At 40.9% G+C, this 15,485-nt stretch overlaps 2 protein-coding genes across 2 annotated transcripts in view; one reads left to right on the top strand and one right to left on the bottom strand.

The window, feature by feature from the left end:
- The window catches only part of TBCD (tubulin folding cofactor D), a 126,839-nt gene that overhangs the window by 23,473 nt on the left and 87,881 nt on the right, over positions 1-15,485 (top strand). The window contains exons 12-14 of the mRNA XM_071452934.1: positions 719-779; positions 1,335-1,409; positions 4,758-4,852. Coding sequence (XP_071309035.1) covers positions 719-779; positions 1,335-1,409; positions 4,758-4,852 — 231 coding nt within the window. The remainder of the gene's footprint in view (positions 1-718; positions 780-1,334; positions 1,410-4,757; positions 4,853-15,485) is intronic.
- Positions 8,072-10,610, bottom strand: ZNF750 (zinc finger protein 750). Its single transcript, XM_071452913.1, has 2 exons — positions 9,187-10,610; positions 8,072-8,780 (listed from the first exon to the last, which is right to left on the bottom strand). The coding sequence occupies exons 1-2, from the start codon at positions 10,608-10,610 to the stop codon at positions 8,072-8,074; spliced, it is 2,133 nt and encodes a 710-aa protein (XP_071309014.1).

The following is a 15,485-nucleotide window of genomic DNA, read 5'->3' as shown; positions in this document are numbered from 1 at the left end:
CTAAAAAAGTAATGTGGTGTCTGTGCTAGTGTGAACAGCTGGAAAGACTCTAAAACTTCAGTCTTTGCAGCTGAATAAAATAGATGGTATTTTGTCAAATGGTTGGATTTCAGCCTCTCAATCAGAAACTCAGTAGTGGAGTATTTGTACTGGAGTTGGCCATGGAGGTATAAACACACTGAAATATATTTTACCAATTTTATCCAGTTATATAAAAGAGATGCCCTGAGCCTTTTACAAATGAATTACAATTTATAATGAGACACACAACAAAAAATGTGTCACATGAAAGCTGAAGAATTATGGTTTAATTTTTAGACTGTGGTAGTATCAAAGGAACAGCATTTGTTTGTTAATAGGCAGTTGTACAGCATGTCCTCTGCTAGCTGGCTGGTGGATATTCTGTAAATAAATAGGCAAAAATTGCATCAGAAGACTTTTATAACTGAATAATCTAATGAACCTCTGCAAAAAGCACCATGGCCTCCATTTTGAATTTTTTACAGCACTTAAAATTTCAATCCTTTTCCATAAACCATTTTGACATATTTCTTGGCTTTTAATTTCAAGCCATACTTATGTGACAAATAGAATAAATCTAGATACAAAGATTTTTATACAACGAGGCAAATGAAATTTGAACATCTTAAGAAAATTTTCTGTTGTTAAATAAGAATAATCTGTTATTTTTGTTTTTTTTAAATCAAATTATTTGCAGAACAATTGTTGGTTGGCCTGAAAGACAAAGACACCATTGTCAGGTGGTCTGCAGCCAAAGGGTGAGTTTGTTCTGGTGACTGTAAGCAGTGAATATGAACAATATAGAACATGTAAACAATATATTTCTGTCTTGATTACAGCTTAGCTTAAACAGTATAGAAATGTAGTGTAATCCATGACTGATAATTTGGGTATATTGCCAATTTTGCTGTTACTGCAAATGGCTTTAGCACAGCCTGTGGTGGGTGGGTGCACAGACACGTTTGTCTCTTTTGCTGATGAAAACTCAGGTCAGTTTTTAGGGAATTTCAGGTGGCTTTGGAGGTTTGGAAATAGATGTTCTGGGTAAGATAAGATTTGAAGGGTGCAAAGAAACATTTCTTCAAAATGCTTTTTTTCTCTTTCTCTTTTAAAATGCATTTCTGTGGAGGGTTCACTGCTGTGTAGATTTTTTTAAAGTTTGAGATTGTTGTTTAAGGGTATCAGTCTTAGGGCAGTGGGGTGGCATCCTGAAGTCAGGAAGATTCCAGTAACTAATTTTCTTCTTGTAATTTACCAATCAAATGTAGTACTAATGATCCATTGTATGTTTCTTTCTTTTTCTTCTTCTGTAGAATTGGTAGAATAACTGGAAGACTTCCAAAAGAATTAGCAGATGATGTGATTGGGTCTCTGTTGGACTGTTTTAGGTAAAAATCTTATTTCACACGTTACACACATCTGAAACATGTCTGCTTGTGCAACAGGGGGACATCAGTTAGGAAGCAAGGTCTAAAAATCTGTGAATTTTCTTGCTGTCCTTCTGTCAGATTTCAAAATCTTTGAAGGCACAGATGGGCTAAGGGTATTCAATAAAGAAATTATTTCTGGTCCCTCCTCATGACCCCATACTAAGGTAGTGTGCAGGCACTGAAGTTAATTTTAGGAAAAATTTTAAAAATGCCCATTAACTTGCTACTTTAGAGATTCCTGGTGTGCTCATGTCTTGAGTTTAGTGTCCATCCTCAGAAACCCAGCAGAGCTGGAAATGATGTTCTGAGCTTCACCAGAGGTGAGAAACAATCTCTGTGTGAGGGGAGGCTGAAACATGTAGGGAGAGTGAGGAATAAATAGGGTATAATAGAGATTTATGCACTTGGGAATGGTGTGGATGTGGTTGGCTCTAGGTTTTGTGTTCCTAGAAGCAAACTCAAGCATCAGCTGGCAGGTTTGGAATAAAGACAGAGTGATGTTATTTAGTTTTTACAGTTAAACTGTAAAAAATTCTTGCCGTAGGACCTTGTGGATACTGAGAATATTTACCTGAACAAAAAGTGTGCAGCTTGTCTGCAAGCTTCTCCATGATCTGCCAGAGTTTGGAAGTGTTTTGCAGAGTGAATGTTCTGGTTTTAGACTCTGGCTAAGGGATCTGCCCTTGGCTGTGTCAGAGAGGATTTGGGGCCAGTGGAAACTCTGGTTGGGGCACCCAGAGCTGTGGGATGCTCTTTTGGTGCACTTTAGTGTTGGATGTCATGGCTTTGCATTCCTGTAGAGCATGTAAAGTCATTAAAGAAAAAAATTAAACAAGTATCATGTGCTTTTGTTTAATACCAAATTGCTCATCACAGCTGCATTGAGTACCTGAAATCTAAATGAGTGGTTTAGGGCAAACCATAAAAAACAAAAATAACAAAAAGAGTTTCTTTATTGGCAAGAAATGCTGGTCAGGAGTAGCTTGTCACTCAGATGTTCCCAGTTTTAAAAAGCATTTTCACATTGGCTGTGAGTACAAATAAAGGATGCCAGCTCAAAGGATAACACATTAGAAAAAAAGAAGGTATAAAGTCTGAAAGACTTGCAAGGAAAGTATCCACTTAGATGATCCCTCACTGTGTTACTGTGATTAATTTAAGAGGTGCTGCTGATCTCAATTATCCCTGGAGCTTCAAAGACCTGTGCTCACTGTGTTTTCTTTCCTTGTTTTTCAAGTCATAGGGATGAGTAATTCAACTAGCAATTGAGTGACCTGCTTTCTTCAGAAACACCTGGGAACAAATGTAGGCAAGGACAGAGAGAGGCTCTCTTGGAGTCTTTGCACTAAATATCTCTTGACCAAAACAGGAATAAAGCAGTTGCTCGTCAGAAGCACTCTGTTGTACTTGTTGGGATAAGAGGAAAGGATTTGTTCTATGTACACATATCAAAAGACAAAAGTCAGGGAAGAAATGAGTGATGATTTTTCACAGTGTAGTGAGATTGTCAGCACAGTTCCACTGGGGTATGAACTGTGTTGTTCAACATACACATAAAGAATCTGGAAAAAGGGGAATGAGGGGCTGAGGAAACCAGCTGATATTTAAAGTTGATTTAATGTAGTGAGAGCTGAAAGTGGCAGGAAGGAAAGTGTTACAGAAGCCCAGGTGAGGTACTATGACAGTAAATGTCACGTAAAACATAATGTCTAATGCATGCAAACTGATGTACTTGGGGCAAAATGCTGCTCACTGTCAGAGCCCTGGAAGCCACTGATCTGTCAGAGTGTGTCAGGGGAGCACTCAGCAGCTGGCAGGGAAAACAAGAGAAATGTTGGAAATGATGAGGAAAGGAAGAGATGAAACGAAATCACTGAGAAGTGGTTTAACTGATGGGGTGTTTTACAGGTGGGAAGGAGAGGTGGAGGGGTGGGATTTGCTGGATCTCCACTGTAAATAGGCCAGAAGGAGGGAGAGGAGAGGCTGTTTACCATTCACTCTCCCTGGTGCCAGAGCAGGGGAGCAGCAGGAAGTGCATTTCCACACAGCTGTAATTAACCAGTGGAAGTCATTGCCACGGGATGTTATGGGAGCCAAAAGTGTAAAGGGAGTTCAAAAAGGGATTATCCAAATTAATGGAAGAGAGTCCCTTCAGAGGTTATTAAATAATGAATCTGGCTCCAGCCTCTGGTTGTGCTGTCTCTGTGCTGCTGCTTGCCAAAGCCAGGGGGGCAAGAAGGGGATGGGGGTCCTGCTTTTCTTTGGTGAGCACCTGCTCTCAGAGCTGCAATTCAGAGATGGTGTTGGGAGAAATGAAGCTTGGATCTGACCTAGCCTGGCTGTCCAGTGTTTTCTTCTCAGATTCCTACTCCCAGTGTAATACAGAATGAACTCTGTTCAGATGTAATCCTGCAGCATGCCACCTTTCCTCTTTTCACTCCATTATTTACTATTTGGGGTTTTCTTCTCAGATTCCTACTCCCAGTGTAATACAGAATGAACTCTGTTCAGATGTAATCCTGCAGCTTGCCACCTTTCCTCTTTTCACTCCATTATTTGCTATTTGGGGTTTTTTTCTCAGATTTCTACTCCCAGTGTAATACAGAATGAACTCTGCTCAGATGTAATCCTGCAGCATGCCACCTTTCCTCTTTTCACTCCATTATTTACTATTTGGAATCTTAGATTCCTACTCCTAGTGTAATACAGGATGAATTCTGATTTAATCCTGCAGCTTGCCACCTTTCCTCTTTTCACTCTATTATCTGCCAGCCCACTATTAATTATTTACCATTTGGGGTTTTTTGCTGTGTTCACTGCAAGTTTCTCTCATTGATGTTTTCTAAAGGTGGATAAAACCCCCTATTTGCTTACTTCATAAACTCTTGTAATGGGTTTGCTGGGAATTGCCATTTGAACCTCTTGTGCAAGTTAAGGGCTGCATTTGGCACTAAACTCATCAATTATTTTGGGTATGTTCTGTAAATCTTTTGCCCATTTACTAGGAAGTTGTTTTCCTTTTTTCTATGAGTTTCAGGTATTGAATCTTCTGTATTGAGTTACATTTATAGTCAAAAATGAGGTTTTTGAGTATTTAGTCATATTTATAGCACTGTTTATGTTGCATAAATGGGAAGGAAAACATTTAACTTGTCATTCTTCTATTTTACAAGTCCAGTGGCAGCAATAACACAATAAGAACATGCTGGTTTGGATTGGGAGTCTTTTAAAATGTTAAGAATTCACCATAAGAAATGAAATGCTGAGAGGAAGGGCCAGTTTGGACCAAACTTGTTCTGGCTTTAGTTTCCAGGAAACAGACACGGCGTGGCACGGGGGGTGCCTGGCCCTGGCTGAGCTGGGCAGGAGAGGATTGCTGCTCCCTTCCCGGATCCCAGATGGTGAGTTGGACCTGCTGACTGTAAGTTCATGGAATAATTCATATTGTTAGGCACCAAATGTGTGGCAATAGACTGGGATTTGCTGATGTGTGAGTGCTGGGTGATGACTGAACCACTGAGTTCTACAGTAAAACATTTGCCCATGGGGATATTTAAGTACTTCTGTCTAAAGCATTGGCTTGGGTGTGCCTTTTTTATACTTAATAAATATTTCTTTCCAAAATGGAATTAATTTCTTGGGGTTTTCTTCTTTCTTCTTCCCTCCCATGTTTCTTTGTACACTTGTATAAAACAATTCTGCTTGTCTCCATATTGTGTCAGTGTCATTATTTAAGCAGAATATATTAAATAATTGATGACTAACTTGCTCTTTAAAGCCAGGAGCTTCTGCAGTTTGTTTATGGTTAAATTTCAAAGGCCAGTTGAATGTAATTTATACATGAAATGTTTATGTTTTAAATGGGTTTTTGAAATAGCAGGATGGAAAGAAAAAGAACAGGGCAGAGGAATTGTTTCTTTGTGTGTTCTGTAGTTTTCAACATACATTGAATTACAGAGATATTAAAGTAATTTTGGTCAATGCCATACACAGTGGGAATGACAAAAGCAGAGTGTAGCAGTTGACATCCACCCTTGGGTGCTTTTACAGCAGTGGCTTGTTCTAGATGATTCTTTGGGTCCTGTCTGGTGCTTCTGTGCTGAACAGAGAAATTAAACACTAAATTTAAAAAATATTTCGAAGCTGGTGTTTCATACTAGTAAGTCAGGGTACTAAATCTGTTCTAGTTTGAAGATGTGCTGTAAAATGTGGCATTTAGTACAGTTGATTACTCTGTCTCCCTGGAAGGAGTTCATGTCCATTCTTTCTCACATGTGGTGCATGTGAGAAAGTTTGTGCAGGGAGCCTTCAGTTGGTTTCCCTTTTTTCATTACTTTTGCCCTTGCATGATAAAGGTGGAGCAGTTAAAAACCTTCCAGTTTACAGCTGGGGAATCCTGAAAGGGAAATCCTCCAAAGGTAAATCTGTACTTCAGTTCTGACAAAACCAGAACTGTCCACCTCTGTCAGGGAATCTGGATAACCTCATGACAGATTTTTATTTAATTTGAAGAAGGCAGATCAGATCAGCACTGGAGCTGGTTTTATAAATAATATTTGTATGGAGATGGGGGAGAATAAATCCTTGAATTCTATGGAAGAAACACCAAAAAGTCTTTTTTCGTTCACTTTAAAGAAATTCAAATTACCAGGTAAAGAGATGCATGAGATATTTTTTTCAAATTGTGGATAATAATAACTGAAGCTTTCTGCTTTCAGAAATGAGTGAGGCACATAGCTTTAAGTAGTGTGAAGAGTGGCAGTGGTGACACATGACTCTGTAATTTCATGTTTGGAAATTAGGGATTTAGCAGCATCTGACCCTAAGGTTGAAGCTTTAATCTTGGACTGGAAAGCACATGCTGATGTACAGCTCAGTACCTCACACTGACTTATGCCCTGCTGTTGGCATTTCACTTAATTGGGCTTCTTCTGTTACTTCATTGCCTTTTTTCAAACTCACATTGATACTTTTGCCTTTTGATAACGTGAGAGAAGCTTTTCTCTATGAAGGATTAAATTAAAGATCAGTCTATCTCTTTTAGTTCCTTACCTCAGAAACTGAAGTTCTGTCATTTACTGTTTAATTTCTGAACTTGTTACAATGCTCTGTCTGAGTTGTTGGCTCAAAGCAGCACAGCACAAAACATGAGTTAAAAAAAATTCTGGGAATTCTGCATTATGTTGAATGCAGCTCCACTTCCTTGAGTAGGTTTACAGCTATTAGTGATGTTCAGGCAAGTGAGAATGCCTCTAACCTGAGTAATGATCAGTGAGAAATGTATACCTGTGGTTTTATGGGAATAATGCTTGTTCTGGGTTTGTTCTCCTTACACTCTGCAAATTTACACAGGGATCAGCCTTATTTTAGTTGAACTTTTGCAGCAGTTTGGAGTTTGCACAAGCTGGACAGCAGCTTTAAGGCAGAGGGAATTCTGAGCCTCATTGTTTGGAATTAAAAGCAAGGGTGAATTAACCTGTGTAGTGAATTTCCATCACTGAAGAAAGCTTCTTTTGTTTGGAATTGATTTGATCCCAAAATTCTGCTTGCCAACTAAAAATTTTACTAGCAACTTCTTGCTAGCTGTTCTTCAATACAGATAGTGTAGTAAATGTATTTGTGTTCATGAATGACTTTCCATATATTGTAAGTACAGATCACAAGATTTATTTGAAAAATTGCCAGTTTATATACACAGATATAGAAGTAGGAAATAGTTTTATGGCTGTATGTAGAAGGACACAGAAACTGATAGTGAATGATAACACATGCACTGAAACAAGACCTTCACCAGGAGAGTTTGCCTCAGATGAAATAAATTATATAAATAACTTTTTAGGCCTGGAGTTTGAAGGCTGCCCAGTGTCTGTCTAGCCTCAGCAAAGCAGGCACCTGGATTGGTTAGTTCTTCATATTTTCAGTGTTGTTTTCAAAGCCATTTACTTAAAGTTGAACATAAACTGCATTTGTTAAACCTGTGCAGGCTTTCTTTGGTTTGACTTGAATCTTGGTCTCAGTCAGTGTGAGAAGAGGTCGCTTACACAGGGTTTGGGGCAGTTCATTTCAAGTGGCCTCTGCCTCTGAGTAAATAAATTTGGGCTGTTGTTCTCTCTTAGGGCAGAATGGCAAAGTGCATCCATACACAGAGCAGTTTTTACAGTATATTCTAAAAAGCCAGTTTTAATCTTAAGCTTGTTTAAGCAATGACATAAAAAGGTTTTCAAAGGAAAAAAAAAGACCCAAAACCCCCCTTATTAGATGAAGTTAAGGCTGGAAAAAGACTATGACAGTATGTTATTGAGCAATATTGTTTCTAGAGCTTAAATGTCTTTTAAGAAAAGAAGTTGTAAAAGTTATTTTACATCATACAATTGCAAAAACCCCTTGACGATTCATCTGATTTACTTTGGCTTTAGGAACGAATGCAAAAATTCACTCATCAAAACCTGAGCTTGTACAAGGCAAAGTTCAATTACTTAAAAATATTAATATAAAATTATGAACATTATTTACAATGGAGAGATTGAACGTATCTTGTCATGGGCCAAGCCCAACGAATGAGGGTTTGTAGAAATTTCACGATGACGCTGGTAACCAGAAACTCACTGAAAGGAGGAGAATTAGGACACTCTTGTTCTCTTCCTTAAAGTGAAGACTCTGCTGCAGTCATTGGGCCTGACCCTCTTAGCACCTTGCTGGGATTTCGTGGATTCTTTTTGGTTTGTCCTTTTTTGTCCTTTCCCCTTTGGGCTGCACTGAGCATCCTGAGCGTCGGCGGCGGGCTCGGCGGGCGCGCCGTGCCCGTCCTGCGCGCCGTGCCCGTCGCCGTCCAGCCGCGCCGTGCCGGGGCTGTAGGCAGCCAGCTGGCACAGAGCCACGGCCGCTGTCTGCTTCTGCTCATCACAGCTCTCCATGAGCCCCAAGTCTGCAGCCTCACCACGCTGGGCTGCCAAAGGTTTGTCACAGGCACTGCTGCTGGGGGTCTTGGGGGCGCAGGGCTCCGCTCCGGAGCTCTCCTTCTCGGCGCTCGGAGGAGCGGCGGCGGCGCTGTCGTGGGATGGGCTGTGGAAGGATGTTTTCAGGCTGGATGTGTTACAGGAATCCTTCACTGAGAGGTTCAGGGGCATGTCCTGCATTTCCAGGAAGCTCTGCCTGTCTGTTTTGGATGGGGTTTTGTACATGTGCTCGTGAGTAGGTCCTGTGCTTGTGTCAGGCTTTTTTGAAAGATTGAGGGGGCCTATCCCTGTGTCTTCCTCGGTGTTGGACAGGGAGCCCATGTTGTTCTGGCCATCGGTCTGTGTGTGTGAGTCTTCATCAGTGACATTGATGCTGGAAGAAACAAGGAGAAAAGAGAATTCACTATCAATTGCTCTTTTAAACTGAGGCTGAGGAAGTGGGCAGGAAGAGGAAAAACTCTAGATTTCTAGGCTAGAAGTCCAACAATTCTGTTGTTTCCCTTTTAAATCCCCAAATACCTTTCACCATACCCATCACTGTAATGGAAGTAATTCCCTGAAATACTCAAACCCATTGGAAGTACAAAAACAAAGTGGAAATTCCTGGTACATTTAAGGAGAATGAAGAGTCTGCTCACTGTAGCACCTGTGTGCTTTGCACAGTTAGTACAGAACAGATTAACTCACTGCTGTAAATCTAAATATAAACAAGCATTGCATGAAATGTGCCCATCTGTCTTTGTGTAAACCTGACAAGAATTTGCACAGTGTTATTTTACCTGTTAGGTGAATCCCCTCTCTCCTGCTGTGCCTGCACTCCTTGAAGGGAAGGCGCTTGGTCCGTGCTTTTTCTCACAGGTCTGAAGGCTGTGAAGTTTTCTTCTGATTGGTCATACTTGCCCAGGGATGTGGATGATGACTTGTTGGAGAGGTCAAACAAACCCTCACACGTGTGGCTTGTCTGGGTGAAGTTGGTGGGGCTGGGTCTGCCAGGGGAGCCTGTTGCTGCACTTCCTGCAAGAGGGCTCATTTTGGCATTCTCTCTTTCATTTTGGTCATCCTTAGAGTTACCCTTGGCATGCAATAATGTCATTTCTTTTTCATAATCTGCTTGTTTTTTATGTGAGCTTAGAGGGTATTGTTGGGACGGGCTTAAAGAAGCTGGGTACAGCAAGGTGGTTTCTTCCATCAGATGAGAGTTTTGATCCCTGTTAATACCAGCTACATGTGAAAATCTGTAAAATGGAGGATCTGTTGGCCTACAAAATCCGTATGGTATTGGTGGAGTGGAGTGGTACTGTTGGAACAATCGATAGTGTTCATATGCTGATGGATTTAGGGGTTTTGGAAGTGGCCCAGGGTGGGGAAGAAAATGTCTTTGATCTTGTGTTCCATAGACAGAGAGAGCAGAGCTTTCACACTCTGAGCTGCCTGGGAGCAGGTAAGGTGTGTAGATAGCAAGGCGGTGCTCATAGAAATGGGGCGAGTACTCAGGAATCATTGGTTGCATGTAGGGTGAAATGGAGCCAAAGCCTTTGGTGGGAGCAACTTTGTGTGGGAATTCTGGGAGGAAAGAACCTGCCTTCCACGGGTGAGCTGGTGCGTGAAACGCGGACTTGGTGTGAAAAGGAGAACTTTTGTTAGAGAGGGAGAGGATTTCAGATGCCTCAGTGATTTCTGGGCCTTTGCTGTCTCGGTGCTCTCCGACGGGAACAAAGGCTGAGGGCCTGACCATGCCCTCCATCAGGGGCTGCACGCTGATGGCGCCTTCTGCTGCAGAGCTGGCAGGGCTTAATTCCTTCGGAATCGCAGGTTTCTGTCCTTGAATTGCAGTGTTTGTGGCCTGGTTTTGTAACTCAACGTTTTCCTTGGCATCTTCTTTTGTAAAGGGATATTGAGGCTTTGAATCGAGGCTTGACAGTCCATTTGTGACAGATTTAGAAGAGGTTGGTTTGACGGCAGATTCCAGCTGGTTGATCTGTTTGGGCTCCAGGGAACTGCCCTTTGGACACTTGATGACACGATCCTGCTCTGACACCAAAGTGATGGAGTTCTTGCAGAGGCCATACTTCATGTGGTTAAAGAGATGGGATTTCTCATTGCAAGTGAAGGGGCACTGGAAGCACTTGTACTTGAATGGCTTTCCCGGTGGTCTTGGGATGTAATGAGGCTTCTTGGGTTTACGTTCTTTGAGGAGACTCATTCTTTTTTCTGCTTTAAACAATTAAATGTAATGGTTCTTTATAAAAACTTTCTTGTGGTTGGCTTCCCTCGGTTGTAGCCTCGTGATGTTTCCGGTTTTTCAGGTTTCTAGAATCCTTCTTCCCAGGTGAGGAGAAGCAGCCAGCTCCTGTGGTGTCTCAGGGAAAAGGGCGCCGGAAAACAAGGCTTTTGCCACTGGTAGTGCAGGAACTGAAACACAAAGTTTAAAATGAGCTTTAGTGGAACATTGGAACTAAACACAGAGTAGTGCCTTGCCTGAAGAGCATTCCCCCTCATACTGCATATGCTGTGTTATTTGGGTTTTTTAAAACAATACAAAAGCTGGATGTCAGGCTGGAGGTAGATGGGCATTGACCTTTGGCATCCTCCCGCGCCCAAACACAGTCACACAAGTGGCCTAATTTCCAGCAGCAGCACTTGTCACCTGCCTGCGCTGCCGGCTCGGGGGAGTTCTCTTTGAAAGCTGGAGGAACATTCATTGAGAAGATGAAAGTAGAAATCCAGGTGGAGCTGTTGAGAGAGGAGTGGAGTGGGTGGGATGGGAAGAGGCAGGTCCCAGCAGGGGCTGGATGTGGGGCGAGCCTGTTGGGCCGGTCCGGGAGAGCGAGGAGGGAATTTCCTGCTGTGGTGACACAAGGGTGGGGTGCATGGGTCGCTCTTGGGCGGCTGACTGGGCTCTTTCTGAGACTGACCAGCCCCTCTCTTCGCTGCTGTGGCGTTTCCCAACAGCCCAATCTCAGTGGATACCTCAAAAGTGCCCAATCTCTCGAAGGATAAAACCACACCGATTTTCTTCCTCTTCCTAATTCAATTAAGAGAAATGAGCGCTGCAGTGTCTGACTAATGGAATCCTCTGCCTGATAAACACCCCTCCCATCCTCCTGCTGCTCACAGATTGCACGTGGTTAACACAGGCACCCCAGTGTGTTAACTCGGGGGGAGAAGTGTCTGACAGGAATTGATTTCCAGGGGAAGGATCTATCTGCCTTTCTTTGGAAAAAGGAAGGTTGTGGATACTTTATCCAGCCCGGTGATTCGCTGGGTAGATAAGTCGGGAGGGCTTGTACCGGCTTGTTCCATTATGTTCACTGATTCTGAAGGCGTGAGAAACTCTCGCAGTCAAGTTCTCATGATTTTATAGGATGTGTTATGGCAGAGATCTAAAAACTGATGATTTCATCATGAACTACAAGCATCATTATCAAAATGATGACTGTTGCAAAACCACGTACTGTATCTATTGTGTTACCCGAAACTACAGGAATACTAATTGGAAGAGTGACGAGATAGCTCCATTTTTTTTTTAAAAAAAAAGCTTTTTTCATAGAAGTTTGAATTAGGAGTATTAAAATACTAAGTTTATGAAAAGAATTGCTGGTAATTATGTGCTGTGAGATTTTAGTTCAAGTAGAGATGTTTTGCATTTCTTAAATCAGAGATTATTTAACAGAAAATGGCAGGCAACTCATGATGAAAACTGAAGGGAAAGCTACAGAATTGCTGCTTGGCTCATCAGGTACAGTAATTCTAGCAAATTGTTTTAAATGTTGTTTCTGATGTTATAGAAATATTAATTTTGTTAAAATAGTTATTGTGAAGGCACCCTTAAAAATGCAAAGCTGCTCTGCAAGTAGAAAAAGTAATCAAGCTTTTTCCTAAAATTAACAAGTGATTAAATGCGCTTCAGATTAATGAAAAAGGAATTTCTAGAGAAGTAGCTTTTTGTTTTTCAGGTTTTAATGAGGTTGGTTGAGTTGGATACTGATACTGTAAGAGCAATAAGGAAAAATGCATTAGCATGTTAAAGTCTCATCATTAGAGTATGGCTGAAATGGTAGTCCAATAAATTTTAAAAAATAATATATTGTATTTTAAAATATTTTAAATAAATAGCTAGAAGTCCTTTGAAATAGTAAAAATAATACTTTTACATTAAAAAATAAATAAATGAAATATTGAGACATAGGAGGAGAGGTTGAGATAGGGAACTGGGCTCTTTCTTCTGCCTTAAGTGAGCTTGTTGCACTTATTTTTAACTAATGATGTGTAAGTAGCATGGAAAGTTTGTAATGGACTCGGTCAAGTCAGTTTGTACCTGTTATTCTTTATATCTTCTTGGAAGTGCTTGTACTAATTATTCTTGAAAAAAGATATTGTTGTCAAAACTCCATTGCTTTCTTAGCTGAAGCATTTATGATAACGTCTGAATCTGCATTCAGGTGCAGCATTTATAATAAAGGGATGGTAATTAGATTTCCTTGTTCTTCCAGCTTTCCTTTGCTTCATAATGAAAATTCCTGTGTGTCCTGTCCTCCCCCCTCTGACTTTGTACTTGGTATTTAACTTTGATTCAAGTTATTCCTGTTAGACAGAGTATTAACTATCATTTCTTAACAAGATAAAATGCGTTGTTGCAGTTTTAATGTTAGAAATTTCAAGCCTTGGAGCTCCTCTGCCGTGGGTACAGCAGGAGAGCATTCCAACAGCTTTTTATTTCTTTCTATTTAATTTGTTTTGATGGCTCCAGAACCTGCTGCTCCGACTTGGGAGGTGCAGAGAGCAGCTCATTTTAAAGGGTGTTTACCTTTCCTAAACTTAGGTCAGGCCAGCCAGGTGAATGTTTTCTTTCTCTCTTTTACTATTTAATCCTTTTTTTCTCATGGTTTAAAAATGCCAGTAATAAAATATTTCTAAAGTTAGACAAGTAGGATAATTCTTCCTCTGGTCCCTAATTCACAGGAGTGTCTGGCAGAGAGACATATTTTAGCATTAAAAACATAAAAACTATTTGATCACACAGTCAAAAAGGACATTAATAGTTTAAAATAGGTGTAACCAATTAAAACTGTCCCTATATAAATAATGTTACTTACAGCTGTACAATATATGTTTTGTGCTGCCAAAGTTAGAATTTAGTATTGGAAAGAAAATATAAAAATAAGTAGTTGCTTTTTCCTTTAACTTCAATGCCATCACTTGTGATATCTTTTAAAAACAGGGAAAAAATCTTCCAAAGCAGGATAATTTTTACATGACTTTTTTTTCTTAGATTGAGAATTAATTTCTTGTAGACCTGCTTGTAGAAATGCAGACGGTTCTATATTATTATAATTCTCTAGTTTTGAAATGCAGGAGTGTTATTTATTTATATTTTTATTGAAAACAAGTTATTCAGATAATCTTGATTAAACTTGAGGTTATCTTAGTTGTTTGTTTTTGGCACTAGTAACCTCCTCATGGCTTTCGAACCTGTCGCCCTTTCCAGCCTGAGACTGACTGCTCCAAGTTTCCTTCCTTCTATTTTTAAAAGCAGCTTGTTGCTCCCTCCTTGCCTTTAACCTGTTGGCAGGTTCAGAAAACAGGAATGTAGTTGAACATTGTGTGTAAATATATAAACAAAAAATGTCCGTGGGGATAAGTGTATACACACATATGCACATGTGTATTCATCCACACAAATAGATATGTGCATATATATCTGCCCAGGTTGTTTTTTTAGGGTTTTAAGTAGTTTAAATTGTTTAAGATGCCCAGTTGATCAAAGAGGAAATTTCAAAATGTCTTTTATTACAAGCAGGGACAGTAATTACATTTCTTTTTAGGACACTACTTCAGCAAAGTACGTAACAGCTGCTCATGCCCACCCCATTATTATTGCAGGCTCCTTCTGGTGATGTGGATCTCTCTGACCAGGAGGACTCACTGGGGTGGAACATTTTGAAGGACATGCTATAATTAAAATATTGTGATGTGGCATTATTGCATAACCCAAGGACATGCCATTGTCACCTACCCAGGGTGTTGCAAGAACAAGATTTGTGAGTTTTATTCTAGCTGAGATTTTTCCAGCGATTAACCACCCCTCCCTTCTAAACTTCCAGGTCCTTGAAACTGAAAGATAAAATTTTAACACAACTGATTGTTAATTAGGAGGAAGCAGGGGTGAGAGGGGTGGGCTGGGAGGGCAGTGTGTGTGTGAGGTGCAGACCCACGGGAACTGCTCTGTGTGCGTGTCTGAGTGTGAGAGGAAGCTCTGAAACACGGATTAAATTACTTGCTTAGGCAGCGTGGATAGGAAATAAAAATCTCTCTACATACCAAGTTAATAAATCAATGTCTTAATACACTCTAATTGACTAGAAAATAGAAAATGATCCCATTTTCTGCTAAATTTCCAGAAGCTGGAAAAATTAATAAATCAAGGCTGGAGCACATTATCTTTACACAAGCTTTTCAGATGAACCTGACACGACTCTAGGAAGCAGAGCTGGCACAGCAAACACGGCAATTTAAAGCAATATAGCAATATATAAACTCCCCAAATCAAAAAAATAAATAAAAGATGCTGAAAACCCTGTGCACCCACAAGAGTTAATTATTGTAAAAACTTGCAAGAGTCAGATTTTCTCTCAGACTGAAAGTTTCAACAGGAGAGGGGAATATTTCTGCTGAAAGCTGAGACTGGTGCCGTGAGTGCACCTGCTGGAGTAACCCTGGCTGCTGGGACAGCTGGGAACTGAGCACCTCCGATTTCCTCCTTAATATCAGCAAGGTTTCATGAAAAGAAATTCTGTAAAGCAATGTACTCACCGGGCACCGGGGTGTCCGAGAGCTGGCGGGCGGGCGCTGCGCTGGAGCTGTCACTGCTGGGAGAGCAGTACCTGTTCTCTGCCTGAGCCCTGAGTGAAACTGCAGGAGGCTGTTCCAGGGGAGGGACCTGAGCGTGTAGGAGTTGAGCCCTCGGGGTGTAGAGATGCACCTGATATTACTCCAGCCTGCAGCTACGATTCATTTGTTTGCGTCCACCGCTCTCATTGAGCATTACCTCAGCATCTCCTATCGAAGGCAGCTCCCG

This window comes from Agelaius tricolor, unplaced genomic scaffold, assembly GCF_023055355.1.
Source record: "Agelaius tricolor isolate 1412-34295 unplaced genomic scaffold, bAgeTri1.0.p SCAF_35, whole genome shotgun sequence".
NCBI lineage: Eukaryota > Metazoa > Chordata > Aves > Passeriformes > Icteridae > Agelaius > Agelaius tricolor.
The sequence above is the reverse complement of the archived record's forward strand: the minus strand, read 5'-3'. Positions and strand labels throughout refer to the sequence as shown.

Coding starts and splice junctions, on each gene's coding strand:
- ZNF750 (XM_071452913.1), bottom strand. CDS start 10,610: ATGAGTCTCCTCAAAGAACGTAAACCCAAGAAGCCTCATTACATCCCA. Junction 8,781..9,186: donor AGAGGGGATTCACCTAACAG/GTAAAATAACAC, acceptor TGTTTCTTCCAG/CATCAATGTCACTGATGAAG.